At 44.1% G+C, this 20,179-nt stretch overlaps 2 protein-coding genes across 6 annotated transcripts; both read right to left on the reverse strand.

The window, feature by feature from the left end:
* Positions 1-7,465: 7,465 nt before the first annotated feature.
* On the reverse strand, positions 7,466-18,293 carry HTD2 (hydroxyacyl-thioester dehydratase type 2). The gene is made up of 6 exons (XM_037738089.1): positions 18,157-18,293; positions 13,978-14,075; positions 13,788-13,872; positions 9,233-9,309; positions 8,825-8,903; positions 7,466-8,381 (listed from the first exon to the last, which is right to left on the reverse strand). Exon 6 carries the CDS (start codon positions 8,205-8,207, stop codon positions 7,701-7,703), a length of 507 nt encoding a protein of 168 aa, XP_037594017.1. The 5' UTR covers positions 8,208-8,381; positions 8,825-8,903; positions 9,233-9,309; positions 13,788-13,872; positions 13,978-14,075; positions 18,157-18,293; the 3' UTR covers positions 7,466-7,700.
* RPP14 (ribonuclease P/MRP subunit p14) lies at positions 7,476-18,319 on the reverse strand. 5 transcript variants are annotated; one of them, XM_017527441.2, is made up of 6 exons: positions 18,157-18,306; positions 13,978-14,075; positions 13,788-13,872; positions 9,233-9,309; positions 8,825-8,903; positions 7,476-8,381 (listed from the first exon to the last, which is right to left on the reverse strand). In XM_017527441.2, exons 2-6 carry the CDS (start codon positions 14,052-14,054, stop codon positions 8,325-8,327), a joined length of 375 nt encoding a protein of 124 aa, XP_017382930.2. In that variant the 5' UTR covers positions 14,055-14,075; positions 18,157-18,306; the 3' UTR covers positions 7,476-8,324. The 5 variants fall into 5 exon arrangements, with proteins under 5 accessions (XP_017382930.2, XP_037594018.1, XP_017382936.1 ...); XM_037738090.1 differs by having other exon boundaries at positions 13,978-14,094; positions 18,234-18,305; XM_017527447.2 differs by having other exon boundaries at positions 7,477-8,381; positions 18,234-18,319.
* Positions 18,320-20,179: the final 1,860 nt, after the last annotated feature.

The following is a 20,179-nucleotide window of genomic DNA, read 5'->3' on the forward strand; positions in this document are numbered from 1 at the left end:
AAAAAAAAAAAAAAAAAAAAAAAAAAAAATTAAAGTTAAAAATTAAGGAAATCAGCAGATGAACCATACAGGGAGAGAAAAGTTGTTCTATGGAAAGGAATTCAAATACTTTTCTCCCCGGAAGGGAAGTGAACAGAAAAGGAATTAGAATTGAAGGTCAGAGTTGCAAAGGTCATGAAATAACAACCTTGTCTAGTTTTCCTTTCTAAGGAAAGGAAACTGAAAGTGAGAAATCAGGTATTTGATGGAGTGAAGCCAGAGACAAGCTTTCAGTCTACCCTTTCCCTTTCTCTGCGAATTCTTCTGGGAAGTGAGGCCCTTAAAATATTGTGGTGAGCCTCATGATTTATTTTTATCTATCCAAATCAGTGTCTTGTCAGTGATTCTCTGAGGATACTAGACTTAAACTGGATTCCTGATCCATGCGGAACCAGGTTTCAAACCCCAGGACAGCCTCAATATCCATTTGGCGTTTGAAATGGCTAAGACCTGACTGGGCATGGTGGCTCATGACTATAATCCCAGCACTTTGGGAGGCCAAGACAGGCAGATCGCTTGAGCCCAGGGGTTTGAGACCAGCCTAGGCAACATAGTGAGATTCCTGTCTCTACAAAAAGTCAAAAAATTAGCTGGGTATGGTGGCACGTGCCTGTGATCCCAGCTACTCAGGACGCTGAGGTAGGAGGATCACATGAGCACAGGGAGGTCGAGGCTGCAGTAAGCTGTGATCCCACCACTGCACTCCAGCCTGGATGAGAGAGAGAGAAAAGAGAGAGAGAGAGAGAGAGAGAAAGGGAGGGAGGGAGGGAGAGAAGAAGGGAGGGAGGGAAAGAAGAAGGGAGGGAGGGAAAGAAATGGCTCAGGCTGAACCTGGGGACAAGGCTGGAGCTGATCTGAATTAAATCAATTTTGTTTCTATAGTCTCAGGCTGCCTAAAGCTAGAGGAATGAGGGAACCTCAGCTTTCTCAGCTTTTGCCACACACACAACTACTCAGGGCTAGCAAATATATATATATATATTTTTCCACTGTTGCCAAATGTTTAGATGGCCCACAGGTTGTTTGTCTAACAACTTGATGTTTGCCCAGATTGACTGAAGATAATGAATTTTAGTGAGGATGCTCCTAGGCTTGGCAGCTACTCTACGAAATCAAATCATAGAAGCTTGTGAAAAACTCAGTGTTTCCTAAGCAGCATGGCCTCCCAACTCAAAATGCTTTTATTTTTTTAAATATTCATGAACTGGATCTAAAACAAAACTCAAGCCACAGTCATTCTTATTTCCTTTACGTGTTATTTTCCACCTCATCACAGGGACTTTCGCCCAGGGTTTATAAGAAGGTCATTTGAATTGCTTTATAGCTAAGAACCACCTTAGGAATGAACTGTGGGGCCTCCGATTAATCTTGTTGTATTTATGTAGCATTAACATTGGTTCTGGGTTCCTTATGATTTTGAATTTAAATGGTTTCTTCTAGCTGGTGATTCTACTCTAACCCACAATTTCTCTGAAGATGCTGAGAATTCATTTATCTGCTGTGTTTGTAAGCCTAAATAAAAGCAAAGATAAGAACAAAGGAGGTGAAACATCTGAGACCCTGGAGATACCTGTGGACCAAGACTAATTTGGCAGCACTCCCATCCTGCTCAGACAGAGCTAGGTAATAAGCTATGTTGACACATGAGGCATTCACATTGGCACAGTTGCTCAGTGACAGTCATCCCTTGGTAGAAAATGTTTTAATATAAAAACTTAATGGATGTATGTAATAGCAATTTTCTTTAGGAATAAATTGGTCACTGAATCATACTCTAAAATCATAAAGGAAAAATGACTAATAGTTCAGCACAAAATGAAAACCTGTGGTTACCTAAGAGGTATCAGTGTGCATTTAGCAATTTCTTCTTTTTCTAGGTGAATACGCACGTCAGGTCCACAAGACAAACGGTGTCTGTTGCCAGGCTTTCTTCCCATTGCTACTCAAGATTTGCTGTTCAGAAAAAGAAATGAGTGGCATTTCACTAGCATGGAAATGTTTCTAATAGAATCTAAAAATCCATTAAGCAATTTTCCAGTACATTAGGCTAAAAGTGCTTAAAATGGGTATCTCTTTCTGTGACAATTAAACATCACATAATTTGCAGTCGCATAATGCCCCTATATAGAAAGTGCTAGGACAACTTGGCCTATTTATTTTATTTTATTTTATTTTATTTTATTTTATTTTATTTTATTTTATTTTAACACAGAGTCTCGCTGCTGTTGTGGTCCTGTTGCTCAGGTTGGAGGGCAGTGGCATGATCTTTGCTCACTGCAACCTCCGCCTCCCAGGTTCAAGCAATTCTCCTGCCTCAGCCTCCCGAGTAGCTGAGGCTACAGGCTTTCACCACCATGCCCAGCTAATTTTTATATTTTCAGTAGAGACAGGGTTTCACTATGTTGGTCAGGCTGGTCTCAAACTCCTGACCTTGTGATCCACCTACCTTGGCCTCCCAAAGTGCTGGGATTGTAGGCGTGAGCCACTGTGCCCAGCCTTAACTTGGCCTATTTTAGTCATGACTTTTGTACTCACTTCCAAATGTGACCTGGTATAGTCAAGGTCACTTCTCAATTATCTGGGAGAGGATTTCCTAATTTGAGGGTCACTCAAGCTTTCATTGAAAGAGTCATAGACTCAGAATGAGAAAGCCAAGCAACGAGTTGTCCTTATAGCCAGCTTTAACAAAACATGAGTGGTTTGAGAATCTTGGCTCTGGATAAAAATGACGTTATTATTTAAAGAGAAGTACTGATAACTTCTTGTCGACTTCTCTGTTCCAACTTTTATTAATTTATAGATTTCAAAGACCATGATTCTTAGGGAATATAAAAATGCGGAAATCTGTATGCAGAGGCTCATTCCAGCACTTTGGGAGGCCAAGGCAGGAGTATCGCTTGAGACCAGTCGTTCAAGACCAGCCTGGGCAACACAGTCAGACCCCCATCTCTACAAAAATTGAATACATTTTTAAAAAGTGAACATGAAGGCCGAACACAGTGGCTGATGCCTATAATCCCAGCACTTTGGGAAGTCAAGGTGGGAGGACTGCTTGAGCCCAGGAGTTTGAGTCTAGCTTGGGCAACAAAGTGAGACTTCATCTCTGCAAAAAAATAAAAAAATAAGCCAGACATGGTGTTGTGCACCTGCAGTCCCTGCTATACAGGAGGCTGAGGCAGGATTGTATAAGTCCAGGAAGGGCTGCAGTGATTGTACCACTGCAACTCCAGCCTGCCGGAGTGAGACTCCATCTCAGAAAACAAACAAACAAAAAAACAGTGGAAATGCTTACACCGAAAAGCTACTTTTAAAAGTTACACAGTAGAAATCAACTATCATTCAGATCTGACATCCCTTCCCCAACCTATACTTCTCATCTTTAGGCTAACCCTTAAGCAATTCTGCAGTGAAGACAAATAATCTTAGAAAAAGGGTAGGTGATGTGCATGAGTGGAAGACTTTCAACTAATGGTATTAGGAAAATGCTACAACTCTAGCAGGGAATAAGATCTAGAACGTTCAGAAAGCAAAATGATTGCTATAGAATTATTCCAATTACTTTAATGCCATATAAGATGCTGTTATTTTGAGATGACTGTTCATAGAGCCAACAGAAGTAGCCCTGCAAAGCTGCCTTTTGTGGGGGAAACTTGCATTTGCAGACAATCTGCTTGATGCAGCCAGGCCTTTCCTTGTCTGGATCTCGGTGAAACCTGCCAGGCGCGGTGACTCACGCCTGTAATCCCAGTACTTTGGGAGGCCGAGTTCGGCAGATCACCTGATTGACCAGCCTGGGCAACATGGTGAAACCCCATCCCTACTAAAAATACAAAAATCAGCCGGGCAGGGTGCCTGGCGCCTGTAATCCTACCTACTTGGGAGGCTGAGGCAGGAGAACTGCTTGAGCCGAGACCATGGAATTGTAATCCAGCCTGGGCAATGAGTGAAACTGTCTCAAAAACATTTACCATCTATTCTTTTGAGGGCTGCCACCTGTGGGGCTTCATTTACATAACAAGACCACTTTTGCTAGTCAGGCTTCCTCTTCTCTTGCTCCTAGAACCTGTTTTGCTGTGATCCGAGCCCAAACTTTCTGTAACCTTAAGGTGGTATTTAAGCTTCTAAAGCCTATTGGGTAGGGGCTTGGGGGGTAATCACTCTGTGGGTCTCCCCCACATGCAAGTTAATATTTGTATGCCTTTTCTCCATTGGTTTTTCAATGAACCTTCAGAGGGCAAAGGATAATTTTCCCCTTGGCCTCTATAGGAACCTAAGACCCATAGAATGATGGAAAAAAGAAAGGCTTTGGAGCCAAGCAGGCCCAAGTTTGAATCCCAGATGTACTGCTTATTCACTGTACAACCTTGGTCAAGTCAGTTATCTGACTTACAAACAGGGTAACCATTAACTTCACAAAGTTGTTTCAAGGATTAATGTAGAAAATCAGCTTATCGGGCATTGAAAAAATGGTGGCTATCAGTATCAATGATCACTTCCCAATCCAGTTACGGACCCAATTTTAAGACTGCTGCTAAATCCCACGGAATGAGTTCTGCAGGAGCAAGCAGTCTTGGCCTCAAGTCCATATATTTGTACCTCATAATCCCTATTTTGTCTTGCCATTTGAACACATTTTCAGCATGTCTAGTGATTCATCTTCAAATAAGTCTTCTTTAGGTGGATCTCGGCCTGCATATGCTGTGGTATCTTTTCTCTTCACACTGATTTTGGTCTTATCTTCCCAGTTTTAAAGTACTAACTTTATACACAGCACTGCCCTCTAGCGACTAGGATAATTCTTTCTAGCTGTCTGTTAAGCAGCTCTCTTGGTAAAAATTAAAATAAAAAATTCTGTCGTAGATTGTCTTGAATGTGCTGGCTGACAATAGAGAAATGAAAATCATAACTACGAGATACCACCTCACACCCAATAGTAATCTGAAAAACAATCTGACAATTCTTTAAAGTTACATGACCCAGCAATTCCACTCCTACAGAGAATTGAAAACGTGCACACCTTTTTTTTTTTAGATGGAATCTTGCTCTTTCGCCAGGCTGGAGTGCAATGGCACAATCTTGGCTCACTGCAACCTCCCGTCTCCCGGATTCAGGGGATTCCCCTGCCTCAGCCTCCTGAGTAGCTGGGACTACCGGTGTGTGCCACCACACCCAGCTAATTTTTTGCATTTTAGTAGAGACGGTGTTTCACCATGGCCAGGATGGTCTCGATCTCCTGACCTCATTATACACCCGCCGTGGCCTCCAAAAGTGCTGGGATTACAGGCGTGAGCCACCACGCCTGGCCCCAAAACCTCTTCTATAATGTTCATAGCATTATTCTTAACCAAAAAGCAGAAATAATACAAATATCAATTGATGGATGGGTAAATACAATGGATTATTCAGCCATAAAATAGAATGAGGTACTCATACATGCTGTAACATGAACCCTGAAAACACGCTGTATCAAAGAAGCCAGTTCCAAAGGACCACATATTGTATGAACTTATATGAAATGTCCAGAACAGGGAAATCCATAAAGAGAATGGAGCCTGGTGATTCCCTAGGACTGGAGGAGAGAAATGGATTGACTGCTAATGGGGGTTTCTTTTGGGGATGAGAAGAGTTACATGAAAAATTGCTTTGGTGATGGCTGTACAACTTTGTGGATATACTGAAAACTGATCTGTACACTATAAAAAGGTGAATTTCATGGTATGTGAATTATGTCTCAATGTTATTTAAAAATGGAAAACAAAAGTGTTGGCTGTGTTGGGATGGCCATTTAGTACTAACATGTTAGGCACGTTTCCCCTTCAAAAACCCACCCGAAAAGTCTTAAGAATTTGGCATCCATGGTCTTAATATATATATTTTTTAAATAAGCATGTATTATTTATATAATGAGAGGTAGATCCACGTTTTCAAGGAATAATCTTTTTTTTTTTTTGAGACAGAGTTTCGCTCTTGTTACCCAGGCTGGAGTGCAATGGCGCGATCTCGGCTCACCGCAACCTCCACCTCCTGGGTTCAGGCAATTCTCCTGCCTCAGCCTCCTGAGTAGCTGGGACTACAGGCACGCGCCACGATGCCCAGCTAATTTTTTGTATTTTTAGTAGAGACGGGGTTTCACCATGTTGACCAGGATGGTCTCGATCTCTTGACCTTGTGATCCACCCGCCTCGGCCTCCCAAAGTGCTGGGATTACAGGCTTGAGCCACCGCGCCCGGCCCGTTCAAGGAATAATCTTAACTTTTAAAACAGAAACTGCACTTAAGAACACTAGTAGAGGTTGGTTGACACCCTGAAAGACGTTTTTAACTGTGGGCCAGTCAGCTTCAAACTCAGGAAAACCTCTCACCTCCATTGCAGGGGAAATGGGCAACAGTAATAGTAGCTGCTGCTGACAGGCTGGGCCCTGTGCTTAACTCCATCTATTATCTCCCCCAATTATCCCACGTGGCAGGTGTTACCATAGATCAGGCAGTGCATATAACTGAGACCAAGGGCGCACATACGCCCCTTCCCTGAAACGCAAGTCTCACAGAAGGCAGAGCAAGATGCCACCTTGGTGTAAATAACAAATTACAATAAACTCTGACTCAGTAACTACTGAAGAGCAGGGTCTAAGGATATTCACTGATAAAAGGTAGGTGTTCAAAGATGATCCAACTTCTATTTTTGTCTTTAGTAATCGATACACAGTTGAAATTCAGTGAGAAGCTGCTTCTACACAGATATAGGAAGGGTTTTGTTATCCAAATGCAAATCTATCTAGGTCTGAATTCCTAAAAGTAGAATCTTTTTCTTTTGAGATGGAGTTTTGCTCTGTCATCCAGACTGAAGTGCAGTGGCATGATTTCAGCTCACTGCAACCTCCCAGGTTAAAACAATTTTCCTGCTTCAGCCTCCCAAGTAGCTGGGTGCCTGCCACCACGCCCAGCTAATTTTTGTATTTTTAGTGGAAATGGGGTTTCACATGTTGACCAGGCTAGTCTTGAGCTTCTGACCTCAAGTGATTCGCCTACCACGGCCTCCCAAAGTGCTGGGATTATAAGTGTACGCCACCACACCTGACTTAAAAGTAGAGTCTTTAGGTAAGTAACCTTCCCAATACTTTTTTTTTTTGAGACAGGGTCTTGCTCTGTCACCCAGGCTGCAGTGCAGAGGTGCGATCTCAGCTTCTCATTGTAACCTCCAGCTCTTGGGCCCAAGCAATTCTCCCACCTCAGTCTCCCGAGCAGCTGGGACTACAGGCCCAAGCCACCAAGCACTGCTAATTTTTACATTTTCTTTTTGTAGAGATGAGGTCTCACCATGTTGGCCAGGCTGGTCTTGGACTGCTGACCTCAAGTGATCCATCTGCCTCAGCCTCCCAAAGTGCTAGGATTACAGTTAGGAGTCACCGTGCATAGCCTATTTCTTGAATTTCAAAAAAAAAAAAAAAAAAAAAAAACAGGGAGAGAATTCCTGCATACACTCTTGCATAAGGCCAAACTAGAAAGTGGGCATTTGAACAGCCCTCTATCTGTTCCCTTCCCCTAACTAGAATGGGCTTCTGGGCCTATCAACCATTCTTTGGTGAAGAGCAGCAATCCATTTCCCCAAAGGCTCTATAATAACAGCATTGGTGTTTGAGGTTGCATCTGTAAACACGTATTTCAGGATTTAGAAGCTTCTGGAACCATAACTTTAACCCAGCCTTCCATAACAGTCTTTTTACTTTCTACTACTGAACATGACACTGCAATAACAGCAATGAACCGCTTTAGCTTTTTCACTTCTGCAGAAGCTAAAACAACTTCTCCAATATATAAAGGGGCTGGAAAGCTAATTTCCTGGGAAAGAAATACACAGCCTGGCCCTGGCATTTTAGTTCCCAGGAGAGCTGAGATAAGTCCATTGATCAAAACTCCATGTACAATTGTATTTCCAAACTTGGTGTGTTTTGCAAAGTCTTCATTTAGATGCAAAGGATTGACATCCCCTGTTAACTCTGAGAAGGTAGCCACATCCGTCTGTGTGAAGGCCCTCCTAAGTTCAGCACGGTCTCCAACTCTGATGTGCATACGCTGAAAGTGCTGCAGGGTCAGCACCGGGAGGTTCAGGCAGACTCTCCTCCAGAGCCCACCCCACCAAAGGTGATGGCTGGAAATTAGTGGGAACATCTTCAGCACCCTCAAATTTCATCAAGAGCTTTTAGCCTGCTTCAGTCTTCAAACATGCAGGCACCAAAAAATAAATCTGAGAGTAGAGGAATGTTTCCAAAATAGAAGACTACTCCTTCAATCCAATACTAGTTCCCTACTATTACCAGATAACGCCAGGAGGAATGGAGAAACCTACAAGAGAAAGAAAAAGGTTAAGACATCAAGAGAAACTGCACTGAAGTACAGGGCAATGTGGAAACATGTCCAGTTTTACAGGATAAACAAAGTGAATGCAGGAGCATTTTAAAGAGCATCCCAAGAGAAAGCCTTCGATAACAAGTAGTCATATCTCAAAAGGAGCATACCAATATATAACACCCAAAGCACTAAGTGTTAAATGAAAAATAAGACTTAACTAGAGCAGCAACTTTTATCCCAGAACAATCTCCCACAGGCTTTAAAATCTTAAGTGCTGTGTCTCACATTTTTAAAAACAATCAAGTCCTTTATTTTCCCCTACTTAGATCATGTTAACCATATTACATTTATGCAAGCACAAAAACGAGCTATGTATATTAATAAGCGATTGAGCCATCATCAGTCTTGTTTGGAATATGTGAGGGAACAGTCTTTACCTGAATCACCCGGAAAGCACATTTTTTGCCTTTATAGGATCCTAACAAGGTCAAAGAGCTCCACAATTTGACAAGACCACTGCAGAAAGATCAAGAAAATACACAGTATATCACAGGCAGAAAACCAAATGAATCTCAACTAAAGGTTTCTGAAATATTCACTTCGGACTTTGCAACTATAATCATCAATGTGAAACTACAGCTGTAACCAAAGCATAAGTTTTGCTCTCTCTAGAGTACAAGTTTCTGGTGGATGAATGTTCATATTCACTCCAGTTTAAATTCCCAAAAGCTGCTCAGTTTACAATGACAATATTCTTCTCATTCTCAGAAGAAAGAATTTTTGCTCTAATTCTCCATCAGTCTCTCTGCCTTGTTATACTAGAAATGTCCCACTCTCTGTCATACCTGCTACATATTCTCAAGATGGCTGACAACGTCTTCTCCTCATAGCATAGGATGTCCAAAGGCAAGGCGGCATCAACCTGCATATGGAATAATACTATTAGCAGGCTGTTATCACCATTATTCTTGAATGCTTGTCAAGTTTTGACAAACACTGAATGTTTAGCTTTTATTCTCCACAACAGCTGTATTTAATGGTGCTGGTGCTTTGAGTTGCCTATTTGATTACAGCTTCCCCTGCCTAGAATGTTCTGCCTACACCTCTTCATATGGCTGATAATCAGTCCCTCATCCTTTAAGCCTTCATTTAAATTGTTCCTTGACTGATCTTTAAGATGAGACAGTCAGCTTGCTATGTTCTTTCTTGTACAGGACACCATACTTCCTCTTTCATAATTCTCTTCATTCTTGTCACTAATTGCCTAACATGTTTTCCTACTACAAGAACCAAGACCATCAGTCCACGCAGCAGAGGCCATGTCTGTTTGTTCGCAGCTATATAAATCCCAGGACAAAGTTTTCTAACTGACATACAGGTACACACAGGGATTTTTTAAATTTTGTATTTTAAAAAATTACAGATTCACAAGAGATCGCAAAGAAATGTACAAGGAGGTACATGCACTCTTCATCCAGCCTCCCACAATGTCAACGCCTCGCATAACTATAGTACAGTAGCAAAACTAGAAAACTGGTATTGGTAAAATCCAGAGGCTGAGATTTCACCAATTATGCATGTACTCATATTTATACCTGTGTGTGGCTATATGTAATTTTCCCACATAGGTCATAATAAAAGAATTGTACCACCATAAGACTCCCTAGTCTACCCTTTACAGCCACACCCACTCTTCTTGCCCTACTCCTCACCCCAGCAACCACTAACCTTTCTCCAGACTATATAATTATTTTATTTCAAGAGTCTTCTATAAATGGAAACACCCAGTATGTAATGTTTTGTTACATTACATATGCTTTTTTTTTTCATTTAGCATAATTCTCTGGAGATTCATCCCTGTTGTGTCTATCAATAGGTCATTCGTTTTCATTGCTGAGTATATTCCATAGCAGGAATGCACCATAGTTTATTCACCCATTAAAGGATATATGGGGTATTTTCAGTTTGTTATTAAAGCTGCTATGAATATTCATGTACAATGTACAGGCTTTTGTGTGAACCTAAGTTTTCATTCCTTTGGAATAGATGCCCAGGAGTGCCAATGCTGAGTTCTATGGCAGATGCATGTTCAATTTGCTAAAGATACTTCCAAACTATGTTCCAGAATGGCTGCACCATTTTACATACCCATTGTAATGTATGAGTGATCCAGTTTCTTCGCATTCTTGTTAGCATTTAGTGTTTTTGTTTTTGTTTTTTTTTTTTGGAGACGGAGTTTCGCTGTTGTTACCCAGACTGGAGTGCAATGGCACAATCTCGGCTTACTGCAACCTCTGCCTCCTGGGTTCAAGCAATTCTCCTGCCTCAGCCTCCCAAGTAGCTGGGACTACAGGTGCGCACCACCATGCCCAGCTAATTTTTGTATTTTTAGTAGAGACGGGGTTTCACCTTGTTGACCAGGATGGTCTTGATCTCTTGACCTCGTGATCCACCCGCCTCGGCCTCCCAAAGTGCTGGGATTATAGGCGTGAGCCACCGCTCCCGGCCTGTTGTTATTTTTTATTTCAGTCATTCTGCTAGGTACACAGCGGTATCACATTGTGTCATTAACGTGCAGTTCCCCAATGGCTAAGCATCTTTCCATGTGCTTGCCAACCATACATCCTCTCTAGTGAAATGTCTGTTAATGTTTCTGCCCATTTTCTAATTGGATTATTTGTTTTCTTACTATTGAGTTTTGATACTTCTTTATTATTATTATTTTTTGAAAGAGTCTCACTCTGTCACCCTGGCTGGAGTGCAGTGGTGCAATCTTGGCTCACTGCATCCTCCGTCTCCCAGGTTCATGCACTTCTCCTGCCTCAGCCTCCCAAGTAGCTAGGATTACAGGCGTGTGCCACCACACTCGGCTAATTTTTATAGTTTTAGTAGAGACAGAGTTTTGCTCCGTGCTACTGAAATGAACTTGGCACCCGAAAAAAGAAAAAAAAAGATGGGGTTTTGCCATGTTGTCCAGGCTGGTCTCAAACACCCAACGTTAGGTGATCCACCCACTTCGTCCTCCCAAAGTGCTGGGATTACAGGCGAGAGCCACCACACCCCGCCTATTATTATTATTATTATTATTATTTTTGAGATAGGGTATTGCTCTGTTAGCTAGGCTGCAGTGCAGTGGTGCAATCATAGTTCACCACAGCCTCAAACTCCTGGCCTCAAGCAGTCTTCCTGCCTTAGCCTCCCAAAGTGTTGGGATTACAGGCCTGAGCCACTGCACCAGGCCAAAATCATTTATATATTCTAGACACTAGTCCTTTGTTGGATATGTGGTTTACAACTATTTTCCCCCAGTCCATAATTCATCTTTTCATCCTTTTTCTCCCCCACAGTGCTGTGATCACAGCTTACTGCAACCTGGAGCTCCTGGGCTCAAGCAATCGTCCCACCCCAGCCTCCTAACTAGCTGGGACTATAGGTGCAACACCACCATGCCCAGCTCAATTTTTTAAATTTTTTGTATAGATGAGGTTTCACCAGATATCCAGGCTGGTCTGGAACTCCTGGGCTCAAGTGATCCACCCACTTGGCCTCTCAAAAAGGGGTGGGATTATAGCTGTGAGCAACCGTGCCTGCCATTTTCATCCTCCTAAGAGTCTTTTGCAAAATATAAGTTTTAAATTTTGATGAGGTACTTAGCATCTTTTGATTTGACGGACATTTGATTTGATGGACAGATGTATCAGAAAATAATTTCCTGAGCATCCTCTGTCTTCTCTCAACTTCCAACTCTACTTCTGTTCTCAAAGGAATGCTAAGACAAATCTGCTTAAAGTGTGGGCCTATGACAAAATAGGGAGTTCAATCGGAATGTAAACCAATAGTATAATTAATCACAGTGTTTAGTTCAGTTCATCTTTTCTTTTTTCATAAGGAGCCTTTTTTTTTTTAAATTTTTTGGTTTTTTTTTTTTGAGATGGAGTCTTGCTCTGATGCCCAGGCTGGAATGCAGTGGTGCCATCTCAGCTCACTGCAACCTCCACCTTCGGAGTTCAAGCAATTCTCATGCCTCAGCCTTCCAAGTAGCTGGGACTACAGGTGTGCACCACCACACCCAGCTGATTTTTATGTTTTTAGTAGAGAAGGGGGTTTCACCATGTTGGCCAGGCTGGTCTAAAACTCCTGACCTTAAGTGATTTGCCCGCCTTAGCCTCCCAAAAGAACTGAGATTACAGGCATGTGCCACAATGCCCAGACCATAAGGAGACTTTCTCATTAAAAGTGATAGTGTGCTGATTCTGCTGCAAATTCCTCATCTCTTCAAGATGGTCAGAGAGTTTGCAGGCTGCCAGTCTAGGCCACACTTTGAGTAGCACTGTGCCAGAACAAACATCTGTCTAACATGTTCCTTGTCAAACAGAAGGCATAATAGAATAAACCTATCAAAATTCATCACTTCTCAAAGTCTACTTCTACAACTTCAAACACAGTTTTAAAATAATCTCTAGGGGAACCCCCATATACTACTGGTTGGAATGTAAATTTACAACCACTATAGAGAAGAGTATGGAGGTTTCCCAAAAAACTAAAAATAGGTCAGGTGTGATGGCTCACATTTGTAATCCCAACACTTTGGGGGGACAAGGTAGGAGGTCTGCTTGAGGCCAGGAGCCTGGGTGACATACTGAGACCTCATCTCTACTAGTAAAAAAATTGGCTGGGCATGGTGGCACATGCCTGTGGTCCCAGCTATGCGGGATGTTGAGGTGGGAGAATCACTTGAGCTTGGGTGCTGAGGCTGCAGTGAGCCATGACTATGCCACTGTACTCCAGCCTAGGCATCACAGCAAGACGTCATCTCAAACACAAGAAAACAAAAAGAAAACAGAACTAAAAATAGAATACTATTTAATCCAGCAAGTCTACCATCGAGCATACATCCAAGTGAAAGGAAATTAGTATCAAAAAGACATGTGCACTCTCATATTTATTGCAGTACTATTCACAATAGCCAAAATATAGAATCAACTTAAGTGCCAATCAATGGATAAATGGATAAAGAAAATGTGGTATGTATTACAATGGAATATTATTCAGCCATAAAAAGGAATGAAATCCTGTCATTTGCAGCAACATGAATAGAACGGGAGACCATTTTGTTAGGTAAGCCATGCACAGAAAGGCATTTTCTCACTCATGTGAGAGCTAAAAAAGTAGATCTCATGAGGATAGAAAGACTGGTGATTACCAGAGGCTGGGAAGGATGGGGGTAGAGAGGATGAAGAGGAAAAAAAGAAATATAAATGTGTTTATTACAATAAATGAAAAAATTTAAAAATGCAGAGCTGTACAATTAAAAAAAATTTTTTTAATGTTTGAAAAGCATTCTTTCTGAATTTCTTACAAAGATCTTTGGCATGTTCAATCTACCAAGTGATTCCATACCTCCCCAAACAGGTCCTTCACGGCTGAAATAAGAAGCTGTTTGAACTGCGCAGCATTCAGTCCAACTCCACAATCTTGAAATTCTCTAAAAAAAAAAATATGAAAAAAAAAAGACATCATATTAAATTTCATTCTATTGGGATTCATGTTAGAAAGTAATCTAAAATAGAACTTAGGAAACTAAACTTACAGGCAGACTTTCATGTAGTGGTACTCGGAAGGGTTTTTGTAGACTACTCTTTCATATGTGGCAGCAGGGGCAGGCATCTTTTCCAGTGCTGATCACACCTACAGTAAGTCAAAAGGGCTAGAAATGACCAACGCACATTCTATTTTTCAGTTTTGATGAGAATTTGGCCTATTTGTTTTTTTTTCTTTTTGAAGCAGGGTCTTATCCTGTCACCTAGGCTGGAGTGCAGTGGTACAACCACAGTTCACTGCAGCCTCCACCTCAGGCTCTCCAGGCTCAGATGATCCCAGAGCCTCAGGCTCCTGAGTAGCGGGGACTATAGATGCATGCCACCACATCCAGAGAATTTTTCTATTTTTTGCAGAGACAGGGTTTCACTATGTCGTCCAGCCTGGTCTCAAATCCATGGGCTCAAGCAATCTGCCCACCTCAGCCTGCCAAAATGCTGGGAGTACCAGTGTGAGCCACCACACCCCACCTTCCTGTTTTGTTTTAAGATGGAGTCTCGTTCTGTCGCCCAGGCTGGAGTGCAGTGGCACGATCTTGGCTCACTGCAGCCTCTGCTTCCAAGGTTCAAGCAATTCTCCTGGCTCAGCCTCCTGAGTAGCTGGGATTACAGGCATGTGCCACAATACCCAACTGATTTTTTTGTATTTTTAGTCGACAGGATTTCACCATATTGGCCAGGCTAGTCTTGAACTCCTGACCTTGTGATCTGGCCACCTCAGCCTCCCAAAGTGCTGGGATTACAGGCATGAGCCATCGCGCCTGGCATACTGCTTGGTTTTTAAGACTTCTGATTGCAGTAACTCATCTAATTCTGGTCAAACTAAGGTTACCCATATGAATACAAGTTTTTATATTCTGTATATGCCAAATCACTGTACTCTTACTTAAAACCTAGTAACATAACTTTGGCTAACAATTTTTCTTACTGAGCACCCAGCTCTGTGCTAATAAACATTTCACATGCCTTAGCTTCTGTCTTCAAAACGCTTCTGAGGTAAGAGATATTATTATTCCCACTTTCAAGAAGAGAACACAGAGGTTTAGTAAACACAGGTAACATCTGCCCAAGGGTACCCAGAGATTCCAACCACTCCTGAGCCTGCTCAAGACCTCTGTTACGATGCCTCTTAATCCAAAGGAAAAGAAAAGGAGTAAAATCTAAGACTTGAAGGTCCTCTTCTCGTTTACTCTCCGTCAACACAGAACACAAACAGAAGAATGAGGGGTGGCTGTTCTGCCATCTCCTCCCATCCTGGGTCTGCCTGCTTTCAGTCCAAAAGCCAGGTCTGGGCAGGACCATCCATGAAAGACAGAGCATAAACAGCACAGGGCTTGAGAAGAGGAATTCCTGGAATGGGCACTCAACGCAGCTTCTAAAAGGTCTGAACTTTCAAGAAGGTACAACATACTGACCTCTTTGTAGACTGTTCCTCTCCTTGGCTCCACATCAACCTTGCTCTCCCCATGGACGGGTCCTACTCATCTTTCAACTTTTAGTTTAAATTTCACCTCTTCATGGAGGTCTTTTCTGACACCCTGCTCTAAATTAAGTCCCCATGCTATGCAATCTCTTAACACTGCCTATTTGTTTAATATATGGATCACCCACTATAGGGACCAGGAAACTGAGGCCCAGTCAAGGAAAGGGACTGATCCAAGGTCACAGAGCTACGGACCAGCATTTCCAAAACCATTCTGGGCTAGACCGAGTTCTAAGCACTCCCAGATGATGACCTCTGGAGAAAAGAAGTCAGGATCAAGGAGCTACATCTACTAATCCATTCAACAAACATGAATACTTTGGGGCCTGGAGTGGTGCTCATGCCTATAATCCCAACAGTTTATGGGGCCAGGAGTTTGAGACCAGCCTGGGAAACATAATGAGACCCTGTCTCTAAAAAATTTTTTTAAATTAGCCAGGCATGGTAGTGTGTGCCTGTAGTCCCAGCTACTCCAGGGGCTGAGGTGGGAGGACAGCTTGAGTCTGAAAGGTTAAGGCCACAGTGCACTGTGATTGTACCACTGCACTCCAGCCTGGGTGACAGAGCATGGCCCTGTCTCCAAAACAAACTAACAAACCAAAACCACTATTATACTATGATAAAAAGCAGGTATTCAAATGAGGGAAAAGTGATAGTGGTAGGCCTGTATATTCAAAAGAATCCTTGGTTTCAGGACAGCAGTAATAGTTATCTGATGCTTCTTTCCCAATCACTAGAGTGTCCCCTGAGTAGGGCAGGGAGAACAGAAACCTCATCTGTTTCTTTCATTGCTTGGCACCTAACTGTTTTTTAGTGTTACTAACTGCTTTGATGGAGCTGGCTGCCAAAGTAGGGGAGTGAAATTATGCCAGGGGCTTAGAAGCCAGTAAAATGAAGACTCATGGAGCATTCATGAGATGGATAGTGGTGACGGCTGAACAGCGTTGTGAATATACTTAATGCCACTTACGATAAATTTTGTTACATATTTTTTGCAATTAAAGTGACAGCATTGTCCTCTGGAGGCTGTTCTGAGATTAAAGGAGAGGATGCCTGGGAAACTCTTCTGCACAGACTGGTATTAAATATATTCACCAGACTCTCCATAGATGTGGGCTCACGAAGTCACTGTCATCGTCACCTTTTAAGTAGTTTTGTTTTGAGATGGAGTCTCACTCTGTCGCCGAGGATGGAATGCAGTGGTGCAATCACGGCTCACTGCAACCTCCGCCTCCCAGATTCAAACGATTCTCCTGCCTCAGCCTCCCGAGTAGCTGGGATTCCAGGTGTGTGCCACTATGCCCGGCTAATTTTTGTATTTTCAGTAGAGACGAGGTTTCACCATGTTGGCCATGTTGGTCTTGAACTCCTGACCTCGTGATCCACCCGCCTTGACCTCCCAAAGTGCTGGGATAAAGTCTGGCTTTTTGTTCGTTTGTTTTGAGGTGGAGTCTCACTCTGTCGCCCAGGCGACAGTGATGCCATCTCGGGTCACTGCAACCTCTGCTCTTGAGGTGAAGCAATTTTCATGCCTTAGCTTCCCGAGTAGCTGGGATTACAGGCGTACGTCACTATGTCCAGCTAACTTTTGTAATGGAGTTTCACCATGTTGGCTCAGGCTGGTCTCGAACTCCTGGCTTCAAGTGATCCGCTGGCCTCGGCCTTCTGAAGTGCTGGGATTACAGGCGTGAGCCACCGCACCCGGCCTAAAGTCAGTCTTTTACAGAGGCTGCAGGGATGCTGCTAAACTGATTCCCCCTACTCTCCATCTCTACGGCAGCCAGTGAGTCTATTAACATCTACTCAAACTACATCATTCCTCTGCTCAAAACCTTGCTAAGGTTCCCGTTTTGCCCAGAGTAAGGCCAAAGTCCTTAGAGCAGCCTGCATGGCACTGCCTGATCCACAGGGCTGCTCCCTCCACAGCTCTGACCTCACGCCCTGCCATTCTCCCTCCACTCAATCCCCACCACCACACAGGCCTAGCCTAGCCCTTTCTCACGCGCCAGTCTCGCTCCCGCCCCTGGGCCTCGGCTCTAGCTTTTCCCCACGCCGGGAATGCTCTTCCTCCAGAGAGCCACCTGGCTCACACCCCTGCCTCCTTTTTGGCTTAGCTCAAATCTCACTCCCTTTGGACCAGTACCCTTCTCGGCTAACACCGCACCTCATCCCCATGCCCCGTCCCTTTCTTCTTCACAGCCTTTTTCTACAACAATTACGTAACTCGTTTATCTTTATCTGTACTTCCCTCCCCCACCCCAACAGAAAGTCGACTTCCAGAATCTTGCTGTCTAGTTCACTGCTGTTGGCGCTAAAACACGGGTCGTGCACAGTGGGCGTGCAACGTACAGTTTTTGGACTAAATTAATTAATCACTTTAAAAACCTCAATTTCCCTACTGTTGAGCACTTGGGCGGCTTTCAGTTTTTTTCAACCACCACCACTCAGCTCTCACCTCGCGCTGGGAGCATGAAGCGCGCACAGGACACGGTTTCGAGGTCCCGCCCGGGCCTAGCAGCCACCCTCTGCGGTCGAGACCCTACGCGGCGCTGTATGGAGGCCTCCGACACCCGGGCCTGAAGCGGACCAGCAGCCAAGGCCGCGCTGCCCGCCCCGCGCATGCGCTGCCTGCGGGGCCGACAGAGACGGCGCCCGTACAACAACCGCTCTCTGGAGGGCTTCTACCTACCCAGTGTCCGTCGGACTAGCCTGACGCCTGCCCAGTCTCCTATTCCCCGTAAGCACCCGCCAAGGCTTGGGGCTCACCGGCAGCAGAAAGAGCTGGGCCTGGGAAACTCATGGTGACTTTACGTTTGGCTCTCCTCGCCCCGCCCCGCCGTGCGTGACGCCCCGGCGGATATGACGACACCGCGCGGCGTCTTTCTAAGGACTCAGGCGCGAATCCTGATCCGGAGCTGAGAGGGGCCGAGCTCGGCGCCCTCTGGTGTCCACTCCGGGAAAGCGGTGTATGCAATTTGCTTAGGGTGCTGTTTAGGGCGTGTTTATTCTGCCCTGGACTGTGCTTCATAGTCATCCATTTCTTCATGCATTCATTCATTCATTGAACAATTGTTTTGTTGGCTTTTTGAGACAGTTTCACTCTGTCGCCCAAGCTGGAGTGCACTGGAGCGGAGTAGCTGGGACTACAAATTATGGGCCACCATGCCCAGCTAACTTCTGTATTTTTAGTAGAGACGGGGTTTCACCATGTTGGCTAGGCTGGTCTCGAACTCCTGGCCTCAAGTGATCTGCCCGCCTCGCCCACCCAAAGTGTTGGGATTACAGACGTGACCAACTGCGCCCGACTCATTCTACAAATTTATTTTTTAAATTATATTATATTATAATGTATTTATTGAGACGGAGTCTCACTCTGTCGCCCAGGCTGGAGTGTAGTGGCGTGATCTTGGCTCACTGCAACCTCTGCCTCCCAGGTTCAAGTGATTCTCCTGCCTCAGCCTCCCGAGTAGTTGGGATTATAGCGTCCACCACCACCCCGGCTAATTTTTGTATTTTTAGTGGAGATGGGGTTTCACCATGTTGGCCAAGCTGATCTTGAACTCCTGACCTCAGGCAATCTGCCCACCTCGGCCTCCCAAAGTGCTGGGATTACAGGCTTGAGCCACTATGCTCCACCTGCAAATTTGTATCTAGCATCTCCTTTTCTCAATATCTCCTATGTCAAGCACTCCCCAAAGACAGGACCCGCTCTCATTGTCCCTTGTGACTCCCAGCACATAGTAGGTGTCCTATCTAGGTCGACCTGAAAAGACTTACTTTGTACCAGGCACTGAGCAAAGTATTTTACACATATTATCTCATGTAACCCTCACACAATCCTGAGATGGCTATTACTATGATCATCGCCATTTTAGAGGTGGAAACTGAGGCACAGGCTAGGCGCTGTGACTCATGCCTATAATTCCAGCCCTTTGGGAGGCCAAGGTAGGCAAATCACTTGAGGCCAGGAGTTCAAGACCAGCCTGGCCAACATGGTGAAACCTGGTCTCTACTAAAAATACAAAAATTAGCCAGGTGTGGTGGCGCACACCTGTAGTTCCAGCTACTTGGGAGGCTGAAGCAGGAGAATTGCTTGAACCCGGGAGGCAGAGGTTGCAGTGAGCCGAGATCATAACACTGCACTCCAGCCTGCGCAACAGAATGAGACTCTGCCTAAAACAAAAAAGAAACCAAAGCACAGAGAGGCAAAGTTATTTGCTCAAGATCACAGTTATAAGCGGTGGTATGGGCTGTCTGATTCTAGCCAGTGCTCTCCACACTGCACTGTATTATCACCAATTTAGGAGCTGCAGTGGGAAGGGAATCTTTAGTGTAAGCCCCATAAGGATGTGGCCTTGTCTGTGTTGCTCACCACTGCACCCCAGTTCCTGGCACCTAGTGGTGACCCAACATCTGTTTATTGAACACATTCGTTCATAAATGGATGTGCTGGTTCTGCCTGGGTTGGTGGGCAAAGGGTTGCCTTGCACAGGACAGTTAAGTCAGCAGAGATCTCCTTCCTCAATTCTTTTCTCAAAATCCCACTGTGGGCCGGGCGCGGTGGCTCACACCTATAATCCCAGCACTTTGGGAGGCCGAGGCGGGTGGATCACAAGGTCAAGAGATCGAGACCATCCTGGTCAACAAGGCGAAACCTCGTCTCTACTAAAAGTACAAAAAAAATTAGCTGGGCATGATGGTGCGTGCCTGTA

Source organism: Cebus imitator, unplaced genomic scaffold (assembly GCF_001604975.1).
Source record: "Cebus imitator isolate Cc_AM_T3 unplaced genomic scaffold, Cebus_imitator-1.0 Scaffold48, whole genome shotgun sequence".
NCBI classification, from domain to species: Eukaryota; Metazoa; Chordata; class Mammalia; order Primates; family Cebidae; genus Cebus; species Cebus imitator.

What these genes read in the sequence shown, in the direction of transcription:
- HTD2 (XM_037738089.1), bottom strand. Translation starts at nt 8,207, where the DNA reads ATGTTCCCACTAATTTCCAGCCATCACCTTTGGTGGGGTGGGCTCTGG.
- RPP14 (XM_017527441.2), bottom strand. Translation starts at nt 14,054, where the DNA reads ATGCCTGCCCCTGCTGCCACATATGAAAGAGTAGTCTACAAAAACCCT. An exon ending in TGAAGGACCTGTTTGGGGAG is followed by an intron (nt 9,310 to 13,787) that starts GTATGGAATCAC and finishes TTCCATATGCAG; the next exon opens with GTTGATGCCGCCTTGCCTTT. An exon ending in GTGCTTTCCGGGTGATTCAG is followed by an intron (nt 8,382 to 8,824) that starts GTAAAGACTGTT and finishes TTTCTCTTGTAG; the next exon opens with GTTTCTCCATTCCTCCTGGC.